The 17336-nt window shown below is 42.1% G+C and overlaps 1 protein-coding gene across 5 annotated transcripts in view; it reads left to right on the top strand.

Moving 5' to 3' along the window:
• Nucleotides 1-17336, top strand: part of FRMD7 (FERM domain containing 7) — a 52277-nt gene that overhangs the window by 31160 nt on the left and 3781 nt on the right. For all 5 annotated transcript variants that reach the window (XM_045050429.1, XM_019824304.3, XM_045050430.1 and 2 more), the window contains 5 exons: nucleotides 2372-2469; nucleotides 10768-10882; nucleotides 11302-11449; nucleotides 14384-14479; nucleotides 15882-16045. In XM_045050429.1, the coding sequence (XP_044906364.1) occupies nucleotides 2372-2469; nucleotides 10768-10882; nucleotides 11302-11449; nucleotides 14384-14479; nucleotides 15882-16045 (621 nt within the window). The remainder of the gene's footprint in view (nucleotides 1-2371; nucleotides 2470-10767; nucleotides 10883-11301; nucleotides 11450-14383; nucleotides 14480-15881; nucleotides 16046-17336) is intronic.

Below are 17336 nucleotides of genomic sequence, written 5' to 3'. Positions count from 1 at the left end.
TATAAAAATAAAACTTACAAGTATAAAACGTTTAAAAAATCTATTTAAAAATTTTTTTTATTTAAGTTATTTTTTAAGTTTATATCCAAGTTAGTTAGCATCTAGTGCAACAATGATTTCAGGAGTAGATTCCTTAGTGCCCCTTATCCGTTTAGCCCAACCCCCTCCCACAACCCCTCCAGTAACCCTCAGTTTGTTCTCCATATTTAGGAGTCTCTTCTGTTTTGTCCCCCTCCCTGTTTTTATATTATTTTTGCTTCCCTTCCCTTAAGTTCATCTGTTTCATCTCTTAAAGTCCTCATATGAGTGAAGTCATATGATATTTGTCTTTCTCTGACTGACTGATTTTGCTTAAAAAGTCTATTTATACTTAGATACAATACCCTTCAAAATGACAATGTAAACCTACTTCAAAAATGCATTGTCAACATAATGCTCCCCCAAACCCTACTGTGCTTGCCAGGCTCTAGAATCTTACCCTAGCATGGATATTTGAGATAATCTGGCTCAGCTCTCCTAGCTTACAGAGGAGAAAACAGGTCCTGGGAGCTTTGAGTGATTTGGCCGAGTTTTCCCCCACCTCCCACACCTCCCAACACAGCTCAAGGCCAGTTCTTCTTCACCCCTTTTGTACAGGAGTGTATGCTGCGGGGTCTCTGCAGACGTCACTTTTCACAAGTCTGTCACTCCCTCACACCTTCTCTCTTCCATATTTGTGAGTTGTAGCCCACTTTCCCAGATAACCTGATATCTTGGTATCTATATCAGTTTGCATTTGCTAACCCATTTCAGTTGAGTCTCACACTGTGACCAATTTTAATGGAGATAAACTCCTCCACCCTCCAAAAGAGAAAGAATGAGAAAATCAATGTGATGATAAATGATTCATCAGCTGTTCAGAGCGAGGATTTGGTATTTGTAGCAGGCAGCTGCCCTCTTAGTAGCAAGGAACGTGTCAAATGACAAGAAGTTTCCTTTTCCTTCTTGCTAGGAGCAAAAAGAAATTCACTTTCCCTTCAGCGATTGAGGCTTATTAATTCTCATTTACATCTCTATTTGAGAGCAGGCAATGGCAAATGTTAGACTTCCTTTATTTTTTCTGGTGGGCCATTTAAGATACTTCACTATAGTTAAATTCACTAGGATGCCTTGTTTGGGGCCAATCCATGAGTTTCTGAGAGTGGTATGCAAATATAAATTTTCTAATTGAATCATTTCTAGCCCATTAGGGGAGCTCATAATTTGAAGTATTACAATGATGAATGCGTTTATAAATTGAATAATCACCTACTAATTTTACCTGCTTGTTCTAATCTAGATTTTTATCTATCCCCTGCAATTAATTTTGATTTACCACATTGCCTTCAAGGCTTAATTGATTTAAATAAAGAAGTCCAGATAAAACTTTATTTAGAAAGTTACATCTTACATTGGGAAATGCCCACAGTACATACTCAATGTGTTTTTCAGTGTATAAAATCAAATATTGGAACCAAATTTGGACCATGGAAGGAAGCAGTCAATGATAGAATCTTCTTTTTACACATCTTTTCAAAACTTGATTCTCCTTTGGTAACAGCTTAAAAGCGTGGGACCAAATGCTATCTCCTTGGCAGAACTCTGGACACCAATCTGTACTTTATGGGTCCCTAATGAGCATGTCGGTGGGAAAAAAAGAGCACACTGGGTTCATTCCTTTCAGAACGTAGGAATTTCCTACGTGCTCCGTGCAAAGTGCTGGGCTGGTCTCTGATGATACAGAGAAGGTAGTCCGAGTAAAGCATGACCTCAAGTCCTCGATTTCTGAAACACAATATTTTGGATAGGAGGAGGCATAAACTCTGTGGGTGACCTGACTTCTGGCCAGTTTCACTATCTTTGGGCAAAATGACCTTGCCCAAATCACCTAACCTCTGCCTTTCTGTAATTGTAAAATGGGGTGATCATTCCTGCTCTCCCAATCTAAGTTGTTTTGATAGTGAGTGGTCTGATAGCATTTAGTAAACAGAGCCTCCCCAGTGGGCTTGTTCTTGCTGAATCTCCCTTTGTCTCTGGCTGGCTATGTGGCTTTGCTACGTGGCAGAAACCACTGGAGGATGATTGGCCAACTCCCTCAAGTTGGCGGGAGGATTTAGCTGGGGTGATTCCTAATGGCTGTGAGGCCTGCCAAAATGCTGGATCAGCCGAGTTGTGGTCTGGTACTGGTTTGGGGCTGAAGCAAAGCCTATGCATTACTCACCATCCCCAAAAGGCATCTTGCTGACTGGGGGCGCCGTCTCTTTCTTGAAACATCTGGGATCTGGGAGAAGGGAAATGCTTCTTTCTTGTTCTTGTTTCTTAAGAGATTTTCTTCCCCCCCAACTTCTTCCAGGTATCTTTTTACTCTTCAAATAAAGAAGGATTTGGCTCTAGGAAGGCTTCCATGCAGTGACAACTCTACAGCGTTGATGGTATCTCACATCCTACAATGTAAGTAGCAAATGTCGGTTTCGGCGCCTATCGACCGGATAGGGAACCGAGCAAAGGAGCCGAGCACGCCCAGCGTGTCCATCCTGTGTTAGGACTTACAGAGGAGAGGAAGGCTGGATAAGATATATGTAGAATCAGCATGGTCCAGGAGAAAGAGGCTAGTCATTGTAGTCATTCAGCTTTGGATTCCAATCCAGTCTCTACTACGACCTAGCTGTTGTTGTCCCCTCACTTGTCTGTGCCTGAGTTTCCGAGTCTTTATAATAGTGACGAGAATACAGACTCACAAGATGGCTATATAGATTAAGAGTAAATGCTGATTTTTTTTTCTATCATGGCATAACCTCCGGCCCCCCTACCCTCCCCACCCCCCTACCCCCGCCTGGGGCTTGCTGTCCAGGAGCGGGTTTGGACTAATCTGTCCAGACATGGGTTTTGCCAGGCAGGCTCCACTCTCTGTGCTTGCCCCAGGATACATTTCTGGTACGTGCTTTCTGCAGCACATTGTCATGTTTGATGGGATTTTTGTGTTGCTCTTTATCATGAGTCTGGAGAACAAAGCACAGAGTACAGCAGGTGGAAAGAGGCTAAAAGGGAAAAAGGCCCCAGGCATCTATTAGAGCTCCCATTTGCTAGCAGCCAAGTAGTTGGACTAGGCTGAATAATGAAGGCAGGGAAAAGGAGACCAGGGGAACAGTGGGAGCCAGCTTGGGAGGGGGGAAAGCTGGGCAGGCCAGGCTTCTCCTGCAGCCCTGAGGGTGGGTGGGGTCGAGGCAACTGGAGACTGTATTTCTTCTTATATGGCCAGTGGACTTTCTTTCTCTTCTAGAGAAGCCTTCCAAGAACAGGCTGTTCTTTACCACTTTTGCAGAATCATGACATTGTATTCTGTCTTGTTTCTCGACTTCATTTTTGACCTGTATCCCTTGACCTTCCTGACAGTCCCGAGCTGGTAGATTTCTGATTTCACTGGGAACTCCAGAATGAAGTGCTTCGATAGGGGCAGTGTCTAAATCAGTGTTTACCAAGGGACTGCTGACTGGGGCAGGTGACCACAGCCCCAGGATATCAGGAAAGCACTGGGCAGTGAGAGCAGTAGTAATCAGGAAGGGCTTCTGGAGGAGGTGGCTTTTGTGCTGGTCTTTAAAGGGACACATAGGAATCGGATAGGCAGTGATAGGCAGAGAAGACAGCATAAAAAAGAAAATTGTGCTGGGCCAAGAAGTCATATATACAGAGATGTAGCTCAAGTACAGCTCATACATAGGGTGTGTCGAGGAGGGGTGGCTGAAAACTACATGTCATATTGATGGGCTTTGAATGTTTGGCCTGGTGGGCACCAGGTAAGGCGGATAGATGAACCAATGTTGGAAGACTTCTCCTTTTTCGTTATCAGCCTGTGAATGACTGGGGCCCCCACATGACTGTTGGGGAGCCCAATTGCATCCTGGATACTTTAGCATTACGGATTTGGGCATTCCCTAGTGGCCATTTCAGGCATAGCACAGAGGACTTCAGCTTTTCCAGAGGATATTTTGTCAATACAAGTTCTTTCCATAGAGAAAAAGCTAAAGTTTCAATGAGTCAGCTCCGCACAATCCATAGGTTGGACTATTTCACTGGATGCTAAGGCAGCGTGTAGAACATCACAAGACTGCTCGTTCATTTGCTCATTTATTCATTTATTCATTCATTCCATATTTATGTTCTAGGCATTCAACAATCTCCACATTCTGACTTCTCATCTGCTTAAGTCTCTCCTACACATCCCTTTTGTGAACGCTTTTAGTAACTCTTCTTTGTCATTCATTCCAGAAACACTTACTGAGTACCTGCCCCATGCCAGGTACTATTATAGGCATGGGGAACACGGCAGTGAACTAAACAGACACAAACCCTTGCTCTTGTGGAGCTCACATTTTGGCAGTGGAGGGCAATCAGACAATAACCAAAATAAGGAAATATATAATGTATTAGAAGGAGATAAGTGCATTGGAGAAAATAAAGTATGGAAGGCAGCTGGGGAATTCCGGGGGTGGGTACTGAATTTTTCAGTAAGGTAGTCAAGTTAGACTTCACTGTGAACATGACAGTTGAACAAAGACATGGAGGAGGTAAGAGAGCAAGCCTTGCAGAAATCTGGTGGAAGGGTGTTCCAGGCAGAGAGAACATCCTGTGCAAAGGGCCCGAGGGGGGAGTGTGCCAGGGGTGTTGAAGAAATGTTAAGCAGGCTTTGTGGCTGGATGGAACTGAGGGAGAAGGGGAGAGAGTAATCGTGGAGGGTCTTAAAAGCGTATTAAAGACATAGAAGATTACTCTAAATGAGACGGCAAGCGATTGAAGCGTTTTAAGCAGAGGAGTGAAATGATCTGAATTAGGATTTAACAGGACCATGTTGGCTTCCGGGGTGAAAAGAGACCCTGTGAGGGAATGGGAGAAGTAGGGAGACCAGAGAAGAGGCTATTGCAGTAGAGAGAGATGGTGGTACTTTGGGCCAGCCTGGTAACAGGGGTTTTCTCATAACATTTGCTACCTTCTTTTACTGATGATATTTACTCATTTGTATGTTGTAGGTCTCTTCCTAGATTTTCATAGTCTTGCATGGAATGAAAAACCAGCAGTCTTTGTGTTCTTGTGTTTTCCTAGGGTCAACATAGGCTCTTGTGCTTAATAGACGGAAAGATTGGTGTGTGTGTGTGTGTGTGTGTGTGTGTGTGTGTGTGTGTGTGTGTTTAAAAACAGCTCTATTGAGGTATAATTTACTTATCATGAAATGCACCCTTTTTCAGACTACAACTCAACAATATTTAGTAAATTTACAAAGTTATGCAACCATTACCTCAATCCAGTTTTAGAACATTCCCATCACACAAGAGACCTCTCGTGCCCATTTGCAGTCACTCCCTGTCCCCATGCTCAGCCCCAGCAACTACTAACTTACTTTCTGTTTCTATAGATTTGCCCTTCTAGAAATCTATTCAAGAGATATGAGAATATGTCCAAACAAAAATTGTACATGAATGTTCATAACATTATTTATATGAGCTAAACTGGAAACAATCCAAATGTCCACAATCAAGTACATAGATAAACAAAATGTTGGGGTGCCTGGGTGGCTCAGTCAGTTAAGCATCTGACTCTTGATTTTGCTTTTTGTTTTGTTTTGTTTTTTTTTTAATTTTTTTTAACGTTTTATTTATTTTGAGACAGGGAGAGACAGAGCATGAACGGGGGAGGGTCAGAGAGAGGGAGACACAGAATCTGATACAGGCTCCAGGCTCTGAGCTGTCAGCACAGAGCCCGACGCGGGGCTCGAACTCACGGACCGCGAGATCATGATCTGAGCCGAAGTCGGCCACTTAACCGACTGAGCCACCCAGGCGCCCCTGACTCTTGATTTTGGCTCAGGTCACGATCCCAGGGTTGTGAGATGGAACCTGCGTTGGGCTCTGTGCTGAGTGTGGAGCCTGCTTGAGATTCTCCCCCATGCCTGCTCTCTCACAAATTAAACAAAATGTGGTATGTCCACAAAATGGAATACTACTCAGCAAAAGAAAAGAACAAACTGCTGTGATTCATCCTAGAACTTGCACAAATTTCAAAAATATTATGTTGAGTGAAACAAAGCCAGATGTAAACGACCACATATTTTATCATTCTGACTGAAATGTCTAGAAAGGGCAAATCTATAGAAACAGAAAGTAAGTTAGTAGTTGCTGGGGCTGAGCATGGGGGACAGGGAGTGACTGCAAATGGGCACGAGAGGTCTCTTGTGTGATGGGAATGTTCTAAAACTGGATTGAGGTAATGGTTGCATAACTTTGTAAATTTACTAAATATTATACCTCAATAGAGCTGTTTTTAAACACACACACACACACACACACACACACACACACACACACCAATCTTTCCTCATCTTAAGGTAAATATGTTTAAAATTTTAAGAAGCTGCTGAACTGTTTTCCATTTTATTTATTCTTATTTATTCTTATTATTCTTGTGGCCATTCTAGTGGGTATGAAGAGCTATCTTGTTGCAATTATAATTAGCATGTTCCTAGTGACTAATGATGTGGAACACCTTCTCCTTTGCTTATTAACAATTCCTATGGTTGGTAAAATGCCTTTCAAATCTTTGGCCCATTTTGAAATGGATTGTTGTCTTCCTACTGAATATATATATATATATGTGTGTATATATATATATATATATATATATATATATATACACACATATATATATATATATTGGGTTTTTTTAGTAATGTCTAAATGGGGCTCAAACTCAGACCCCAAGATCAAGAGTCACACACTGATCTGACTCAGCCAGCCAGGTGCCCCAGATTTCTATATATTCTGATTAAAAATCATTTATGAGATATGGAACTGAAAAATTTCCCCCCAACTTGGTGCATTGACTTTTTTTTTCTTCTGGTTTTTGGAGTGGAACAGTTTTTAATTTTGGCAGAATTCCCTTTCTCAGTATGTTTTAGCGAATCATGCTTTTGATGTTGTATCTAAAAACTCTTTGTGTAACCTAAGGTCACAGACATTTTCTCCTACGTTTTCTTCTAGAACTTTTAGAGGTTTGCCTCTTAGATTTAGTTATATGACCCATTTTGAGTTGTTGTTTTGTATGCTTGTATGGTGTATGTTGTGAAGTAGGGATCTGACTTCATTTTTTTCTTTTTCGTGTAGATGTCCATTTTCCCTATTTGTTGAAAAAAACTATCATTTCCCTATTGAATTGTCTTATCTTTTTAAAAACCTATTGGCCATTAATGTAACGGTTTACTTCTAGATTCTTAACTATGTTCCATTGATCTATATGTCCTTATGCCATTATTACACTATCTTATTTATTGTAGCTTTGTATTAAGTTTTGAAATAGAGAAATGTATATCCTCCAACTTTGTTCTTTTTCAAAATAGTTTTGCTTATTTTACATCCTGTGCATTTCCATGTAACTTTTAAGATCATCTATCAATTTCTACAAAAAATTGTGGTGGGAATTTAATTGAATTTATAAATCAATTTTGGCAGAATTACCATCTTAACAAATTGAGTTTTATAATGCATGAACACAAAATGTCTCTCCATTTATATAGATCTGTTAAAAATTTCTCTTAGCAATGTTTTATAATCTTCAGTATACAAGCCTTCTACATCTTTGGGTAAAATTTATTCCTAAGCATTTTGGGTTTTTAGATGCCATAAATGGAATTTTCTTGGTTTCATTTTTGGATTGTTCATTACTAGTATATGCGAATACAAGTGTTTTTTGTACATTGATCCATTTTTCTACGTTGATGAACTCCTATATTACTTCTAGAGTTTTTCGTGGATTCCCTAGGATTTTCTACACACCTGACCACATTGACTACAAGTAAAGACAGATTTTTTAATGTTTATTTATTTAAGAGAGAGAGAGAGAGAGAGAGAGTGCACATGAGCAGAGGAGGGGCAGAGAGAGAGGGAGAGAGAGAATCCCAAGCAGGCTCTGCACTGTCAGCACAGAGTCCAATGCAGGGCTTGAACTCATGACCCAGAGGTCATGACCTGAGCCGAAATCAAGAGTCAGACACCTAACTGACTGAGCCATCAGGCGCCCCAGTAAAGACAATTTTATCTTATTTTTCAGTGCAAATTGTTTATATTTTTTCTTGTTGCTTCATTGCACTGACTAGAACCACCAGTACAATGTTGGATATATAACTGGCAAGAACAGATGTCCTTGTCTTGTTTCTGGTCATAGGGAAAAGCATTCAGTTTCTCATCATTTAGTATGATTATGATGCTAGCTATTGGTTTTTCATAGATAACTATTATCAGGTCGAAGAAGCTGCCTTCTATTCCTTGTTTGTTGAACTTTTTAAAATCATGAAATGGTGTTGGGTTTTGCCCAGAGCTTCTCTGCATCTTCTGAAATGATAAATGTTTTTTTTGTCCTTTATTCTATTGACATAGTATATTATATTAATTAATCTTCATATGTTGAACTGATCTTGCAATCCTGGGATACATCCCACTGGGTCATGATGAGTAATCATTTTCATATGTTGCCAGATTCAGTTTACTAGTATTTTGTTGAGGATTTTTGCCTCTGTATTCATGAGGTATATTGGTCTGTAGTTTTCTTATGATGGCTTTGTCCATCACAGTTTTGGTATCAGAGTAATACTGGCCTCATAGAATGGGTTGGTAAGTATTATATCTTCTGTTTTCTGGAAAAGTTTGTGAAGAATTGGTCTTTATATCTTCTTTGAATATTTGATAGAATTAATCAGTGAAATCATATGGGCCTGATTCTGTTTTAAAGAGATTTGTACAGTTATCAATTTTGGCAAAAAATAAATAAAAGAGCCATTTATTTGGTCTTTTTTTTCTTCTTAAGAAAGCTTGTTATATGAGGATTTTCACTATAATGTGACTTTTAAAAAACATACACTTATATCTCAATGAGCATGTCACCTGTCTAAAATGTAATAGAAAGTCAAGAGACACCTGGGTGGCTCAATTGGTTAAACATAAAACTCTTAATTTCGGCTCACGTCACGATCTCATGATTGGTGGGTTCGAGCCCCATGTCTGGCTCCTTGACAATGCGGAGCCTGCTTGGGATTCTCCCTCTCCCTCTGTCTCTGACTCTCCCCCTCAAAATAAATAAATAAACTTTAAAAATTAAGAAACAAAAGAAAATCAAGAGAAAAGGCAAAATAAGTTTCCAGCACTCAAAATCAGTGTCCCGTGTCCATGTATTTTAGTCAATAGGCAAGCACCACAGGATTCCATGGAGAATCCATTTACTCTTCCAATTCATAAAACGCTAACAGGTTTGGATATCTAGGTTCCCACTTAGAAGTCATAGTTACAACCAAGTGGAGACCTCTTCAAGGGAAGTCAGTGACCAGGAAGTGATTCATATCAATCTGACAGAGAGGGAGAGGTGTAAAAATGATAAAGACACGGTAATTCAAAAATCAAAACATTTCCAATCCATTAACTGTAGGGGCAGATAATCCTGTACACCTCAATGACCTTTGTAGGCATTGTGCTGACAGATGTTTAAAACAATAAACTGGAGACATCTAGAAAAGAGTAGATTATGATCAGGGGTAAACTGCCAGTAATTTGGAAAAGCCAGAATAATTTCCAGAATGATTCATTTCCTAGGGATTCCAGATAGCTAGGGTTTTACTCACTTCCCAGTGTACAGAGTGATGAATAGCTGTGACTGGCTGGCATTGTACTTGGCATTTATATGCTCCTTTTTGGATAATGTACGATCAAGGTAGAGCGAGGTTAGGGGCTTGTATTACTTTGCTAGGGTTGCTATAGCAAAATACCAGAGACTAGGTGGTTTAAATGACAGAAATGTATTTTCTCACACTTCTGGAGACTAGGAATCCAAGGCTGAAGTGTGGACAGCTTTGGTTTCTTCTGAGTCTTCTCTGCTTGGATTGCAGATTGTTGTCCTCTGGATGTATCCTCACCTGGTCTTTCTTCCGTGCACTTGCATTCCTGGTATCTGTGTGTTCGAATTTCCTCTTCTTATAAGGACACTAGTCAGATTGGATTAGGGCCCACCCTGCTGACTCATTTTACTTTTTTGTTTTATTTTATTTTTAAATGTTTTTATTTATTTTTGAGATAGATACAGAGCATGAACAGGGGAGGGGCAGAGAGAAAGGGAGACACAGAATCCGAAGCAGGCTCCAGGCTCTGAGCCGTCAGCACAGAGCCTGACGCGGGGCTTGAACTCACGGACTGTGAGATCATGACCTGAGCTGAAGTCAGACGCTCAACCAACTGAGCCACCCAGGTGCCCCCTTGCTGACTCATTTCAATTTAATCCCCTCTTTGTAGGTCCTATCTCTCACAGTGTGAGGTACTGGTGTTTAGAACTTCCACATATGAATTTGAGAGTGTTTGTGGGGCACACACAACTCAAACCGTAACAGGAACTGATGAGAAGAAGAAGAGATCACAAACAGAATGTGGAAGAAGAAACTAATGAAATACTCACCTGTGATCCTGGAGCCTTGAAGACCTACACCGTGTCTGTGATTTAGTATACTGAGACTTCATAGCAAGCCACTGCTTCTGATTTGAGAAAGGCCCAGTTCATTCCACCGTGAACTAAAATATAAAGATACATAAATCATGGGGTGTGGGGCCTAGGGCTATACTGGCTGCAAAGAAGGGGCTGTTTGGGGCAGGTCAGAGAATCTGCCAGGTGCTCCACTGCTTAACTCCTCAGTGCTAATGTGAAAAATGTCACTTTTCTGTCGTGCAGCAGAACTGGGAGACTTTCATGAAGAAACAGATAAGAAACATCTGGCACAAACCCGATACTTACCGAACCAAGACTGTTTAGAGAGCAAGATCATGCACTTTCATCAGAAGCACGCGTAAGTACTTCATCTGGCACCTGCTTCTGCTAGTGGGCATGCTGACGCTGGGGACAGGCTCTTAAAAGCAAGTCCTAGGGCGCCTGTGGGGCTCAGTTGCTTAAGCATCCGACTTTGGCTCAGGTCCTGATCTCACGGTTTATGGGTTCGAGCCCCGCGTCAAGCTCTGTGCTGACAGCTCGGAGCCTGAAGCCTGTTCCGGGTTCTGTGTCTCCCCGTCTCCCTGCCCCTCCCCTGCTTGTGCTCTCTCTCTCTCTCTCTCTCTCAAAAGTAAATAAACATGAAAAAAAAAAAAAAGCAAGTCCTTAAGTCAGAGAAGCTTCGAGCTCGAGAAAACACTGAGCTCCTCTTGGAGCCCTTAGGGTGGAGGTGTCATTCTTGCCGCATTTATTAGGCTCGTAAATTCTTTCCCTTTGCAGCGGCAGGAGCCCGGCTGAATCGGACATTCTGCTACTGGATATAGCAAGGAAGCTGGATATGTACGGCATCAGGCCTCACCCCGCCAGTGATGGCGAAGGGATGCAGATCCACCTGGCTGTTGCTCACATGGGAGTAGTGGTGTTACGGGTACCAACTCTTTCCTTGAAAGTCCTGAGGCTTTGGGGGTTACGTTGGCACAAGCGTGGGTGTCCATTCCTGAGGTGACCTCACCTCTCAGTATTACCACCCGTCAGAAAGGGAGGGGACACTTGCCAGTGTCTTGGGTAAGTCTTTTCCCCTTGATGTGCTTTGCCTCCATTTATGGTCTGTAACTGACTGTTTTGACTCACAGGAACTCACACATTATGGATTTGGGCATCTTAAAAGCTTAGGCTGTGATGCGGAGTGCACTCACCTTATCCGGATGCACCAGAAACAACCCAAAGGGTCCAAAATGTGGTGTTCTCATTCAGTTACTGGTTTCACTGGAGATGCCCACCGTCGGCTGCTAGGCAATTAGAGCCCAGCATGCCAGCAGTTGCTTCTGTTTACTGGTTCATTATTTTCCCAGGACGTTGTTTTTCAGGTTAGAAACCAACTCAGGCCTCTCTGGTCCTCTATCATCATGAATCCTCACTCCAAGGAACCTGACCAGTCCATTAAGTCTCCTCACATGTGTGAACATTCAATGAATTTAGATACAGGTTAAGGTTCAAGAGCACTTGCCTCACCTTCCAAAATGATAGGCAGAAGGGTGGCTGGGTAGCTCAGTCAATTAAGCATCTGACTATGGATTTCATCTCGTGGTTTATGAGTTTGAGCCCTGCGTCTGGCTCTGCGCTGACAGCACAGAGCCTGCTTGGGATTTTCTCTCTCCTTCTCTCTCTGCTCCTCCCTTGCTCATGCTCTCTCTCTGTGTCTCCTTTCAAAAATAAATAAGCATTAAAAAGATGATAGGCAGATAGCTGGGCAGGTTTGGGAATGAATCACTTGTGAGAGAGGAAGGGATGAGCTCAGGCCCAGTGATCTCCAGGACCAAATTAGAGTACTGAAGTAAGTCACAAAGAGTCAGGTACACACTCAGCTAAAAGAATCTTGGCCTTCTCATTTTTCTGGTTGTAAACTTTGGGGCACGAGAATCACACTCGTGGGCAAAAGACCCAATGGGTCACAGGCATGCCTGTTTACCCACTCCACTCTAAGCCCCGATCCTCACCATTTCCTCCTGCATGGGAAAAAATGGGGGAGGGCAGAGGAGCAAAGCCATCATGTTAGTTGTGACCTCCTCCAGTGTGAATACTTCTGTGGACAGTGTGAAACGATGTAGCTGGTCTATTTTGTCCTACCCCAAATCCAGTCAAAGAATACTTGTGTACTGAGTACTTCCTACGTGTTCTTCATTCATTGTATTATTATTTTCTTTTTTAAACAAAACCAGCTTTACTGAGATATAATTTGCATGCCATAAAATGCATCTGTTTTAATTGTTCAATTCAATGGGTTTGAGTATTTTTACCGAGTTGGGCAGCAATCTATTCATTCAGTCTTCTGTCAGTATAGTTATCGTACATCCACCCTATGCCAGACGCTAGAGGTACAGAGGTGAGCAGGAATTATCCTGACTTCATGGACCTTGCATTCTAATAGGGGGAAGACCGACAATGAAACAAGTAATTTTATTTGTTATTATTTTTTAAGTTTATTTGTTTTTGACATGAGCATGAGCATGAGCAGGGGAGGAGCAGAGAGAGAGGGAGAGAGAGAGAATCCCAAGTGTGGAGATTGATTCATGAATCGTCAGATCATGACCCGAGCCAAAACCAAGAGTCAGCTGCTTAACTGGCTGAGCCACCCAAACACCCCTAAACAAATAATTTTAAACAGATACAATGTGCTTGTGCTTGAAGAAGTGTGGGATGCTATGATAATACATGGGAAAGGACTTGAACATTTAAGCTAAGACCTGAGGAAGTTGTCCAGATCGAAGTGAGGGCTGGCAGGTGAGGGATGGGGTTCCAGACAAAGGGCACACAGTCAAAGGCCCAGAGAAGGGTAAAGGATGACATAATCAAGAAACTGACGTTAAGCGTGACCTGTGGCTCCTATAATTAAGATACTCACAATTTATTTTGAGAGACCAGAGCAATAGTGATCAATAGCAGCCAGTAAGTAATCAAAACCTAATTTATCATATTTATTTGAAGTTGTACAAGTATACACAACAAACTAATAAATGTGGTTATCTATAGAGAATGGATAGATAGGTACAGAGGGACAGAGATAGGAGTGATGGTGATAGGAGCAAGGTTTCTCAATGTCTATATTTCTGTATACCTTTGATTTTTGGAGCATGTGGGCAAACAAATACCGGCTAACCGACAGATCAGCCAGCCAACCAACCAACCAACTAACCAACTAAAAGACCTAAATGGTTTGGGAAGTCCACTATAGCCAAGGGAGTTAAGAGGAGTTAGAAATGGGTGTAGGCTGTCATAGTTATACAGAACGCTTTAGCGCGGGTGCTACCAGACTGGCAAGAAAGCTTGGCTATGGGGAAAGCAATTCTAGGTAAGGAGAATGAGGAGCCCTCTCTCTGGGAGGGAAGGTACAGAGTTGGATGGAAGCCCGTTTTCTAGGATCAGTGGGATAGAAGGCTGAATATTCAATATAGTGGAGGCAGGAAAACCCAGCCAAAAGTGTTTAGACTTGATGATGCATGTAGTGAGGAGCTATCGAAGGTGTTTGAGTAAATGGAGTGGCAGTTGAATGTGAAAACGTAGGAAGGGGCGAGATTAGAGAAGCTATTGCAGTAATCCTTTTCTACTGTGATCTCCCCATCCTGGCTGGAAACCTTTCCCAGGTGTACCCCTTCTTGCTGGCATTTTGGAACGGCCCTGTGTCCCACCTGGAATGCCTTCTGCGGCCCATAGCCTCTGCCTAGTACAGCAGGATCAGTATGTGCAAGAGATAGATCAAGGATGGTCCCATGCACAGAAGTGCATTTTCTAGCAGGTTCTCATTGTCTTCCAAACCAGCTTTTGCTGACATTCACCTTGAAGTCTGCCATGTGTTTCATTATAGGGAAATACAAAGATCAATACTTTCAACTGGGCTAAAATCCGCAAGTTGAGTTTTAAGAGAAAGCATTTTCTCATCAAACTTCATTCCAACATTTTGGTAAGTAGCTTTATAATAAATTCTTCTACTTTTGGTTCACTTGGGATTTCTTGGTTGTTTCAGCAAATTGTTTGAATGTGGGTGGTGAAAGCTGGCTGGCCCTGAGGGGTGATGTACTCCCTCTTTTGCCTCTACATAAATAAACCAGAGCGTTAGTCATATTTCTACTCAAGGCAGAACACCAAGAAATCCTATTGACAGTTCAGAATGAATAAAGTAGTAGGAAAATGGGGTGGCTGGAATGAAAGACAAGTCTCCTTAAAAAAACTTTTTTTTTCCAGGGATTTGAGAAGTCAAATGGAAGTGAACAGATCTAGGACTATGGACATATTTATTTGATGTTATCTGCCCCATTTTATAAAGTATTTTCATGCCTCTTCATTAAACAAAAAATAACTGAACACCTACTACATGCCAAATAATTGAACACCTATTTGCCAAAGCAAGACGTAGGGAGCTTTGGGTGTAGATTAAGCAAAAGAAGGAATTGCCAGTCAAGGCCGCATTGTTCGGGGTGAGACAACGATGCTACAAAGGATGTCCTTTTGTGACCATAAAGGAAATGAAAAATGTGTATCAACTCATGTTTTGACCTACAGAAGATTCAGTAGCTTGGGCTGCATCCTCTGGATCTTAGCCTTACGTAAAAGCGTTTGTTTGAGCACTTCAGGAGACTGTACCCAGTGTGAGGCTTGTGGAGTGTCCCAGGGCTGCATGCAGGAACCTGAGAATGAACAAAAGGAGGTGGGGGGGGGGAGTCAGCAGAAAATAGGGCTGCATGCATGCGTGGGCAAAGGCGGGTATATAGTGGGTCGGAGGATGGAGGAAACTTGAACTTTAGGTCTGGAAGGCTAAGCTCCCCTAAAGCAGATTAGAATATGCTAAGTGAGCAATACAGAGCATTGTCGAACAAGGCAGCATAGAGAGGACAAAGTGTTTCTAGCTGATATGTTAAAAAAGACTCCCACACGTGTAATCATCCTATAAAGCCTACCATCTGTAAGGAAATCCCCTCCCCCCCACCCCGTTTCCTGTTGCTCATTTATAACTTCTTGTCACCTTGAAAGGATGTCCTTTGATGTTCATTTTAACCTAATTTACAACTTCATAAAAAGGTTCCTGGCGGAGAAGTGGGGTGGGTGGGTAAACAAGCGTTTGAGGTGACGGGGCTGCAAAGCGAGATGGGCTTCTTAGAGAAGGCTCTGTTTTTGAGCAGTGGCCCTGTCCGTTCCTCGGAAGGTGGCCAATCATTTGCTTTCAGTAGGTGTGAAGCCTGTAGGGAGCCGAGTGGAAAATCGGAAGCTGCACGGGCCCTCGGACCGATGGTTTGGATAGCATTGGGATTTGAAGTTCTTTGATAGCCATGAAGGGTGTTTCGCTTAATGGAAATTGGTTTATACAGGTGTTGTGCAAGGACACCTTGGAGTTCACCATGGCCAGCCGAGATGCCTGCAAGGCTTTCTGGAAGACTTGTGTGGAGTACCATGCTTTTTTCAGACTTTCTGAAGAGCCCAAATCAAAGCCCAGAACCCTACTCTGCAGCAAGGGCTCCAGTTTCCGCTACAGGTAATGAAATATTATTGCACGTGGGCATACTGTACACGCAACTTCTTTTCAGTGACAGGGAAGGCAGTAGGAGGAGTTGAATTCTAGAAGCAATACAGAATCCGTTTAAGTCACTTAAAGGGTGACACCCTTTACGGCTCATTCTCTGTGTGACACATTAGGTCAATATTTCCTAACCGGGAAGGAGGAGGAGGGAAGCATCCTAGCAAGGGGTTAGATCAGAATATTGGCAAGCATGAGGAGCAGGGAGCAGACACTGTTTGAGAAGATGTATTTAATGAACCTATTGTTTTCTTTATATGAACGTGTATGCAAGCCATGGAAAGGGCAGCTCAACAACATCCGTTTGGTGGTGGTTAGGCAAGAGATAGCGTGAGAAAACACTGGAAGAATGGAAGCGAGGTCAAAATAAGATCTTGTTTTTACTTGAACGCACCAGCCTAGTCACTCTTTGGAAGAGGCTTTCAGAACTCTTAGCTAAGGTAAAAAAAAAAAAAAAAAAAAATCCGAATTGAATATTTCCCATAGGGGATTTTCAAATAGTGGAGGCCTGCCTCAGTAAGAACTGAGGAGATTTTAAAAACATACATATTTTTGATGGAATCTTTCCAAAATGTATTTTACAAATCCCTGCCTCCTTAAACAGATGATACTGAGCATATTTTGCCCTTTTCTTAATGACCTGAGTTATTATAAACATCACTTATTAACCTGCACAGGCAGCTGTAGTGCAGTGATGGCCTCAGGGCGGGAGAGGAATGTCAGTCCCTGCACCCCAGTGATAAATGGCTCAGAGTTTTGGGGCTTTATTATTTTTGTGATTTCCTTTTTGGCTTTTGTGTTTCTCCCAGCTGGCTTGCTTTGTTGGTGTGTGTCTGGCTGGAGCAAACCTCTTCTAATGTTTTAGTTAGCTGTTTTTCCTCTGTCATGAATTGGGAAACCAGATAAATAGCCTTATTAGAAATTGTGTATGGGGGTGCCTGGTGGCTCAGTGGGTTAAGCATCTGACTCTTGGTTTTGGCTCAGGTCATGATCTCGTGGTTTCCTGAGTTTGAGCCCTGCATCGAGCTCTGTACTGATAGTGTGGAACGTGCTTGGGATTCTCTGCCCTTCCCTGCCATTCTCTCTCTCTCTCTCTCTCTCTCTCTCTCTCTCTCTCTCTCTGTCAGTAAATAAACTTTAAAAAAATATTAAGAAAAAAAGAAATTGTATCTAAATTTGTAGGTAGGGAAAAGGCCTTCATAGGAAAGTATATTAGTTTTCAAGGTCAGATTTTTTAACTGTTATATAG

This window comes from Felis catus, chromosome X (assembly GCF_018350175.1).
Source record: "Felis catus isolate Fca126 chromosome X, F.catus_Fca126_mat1.0, whole genome shotgun sequence".
NCBI lineage: Eukaryota > Metazoa > Chordata > Mammalia > Carnivora > Felidae > Felis > Felis catus.
Note: the sequence above shows the minus strand (reverse complement) of the source record. Positions and strands in the feature narration are given on the sequence as shown.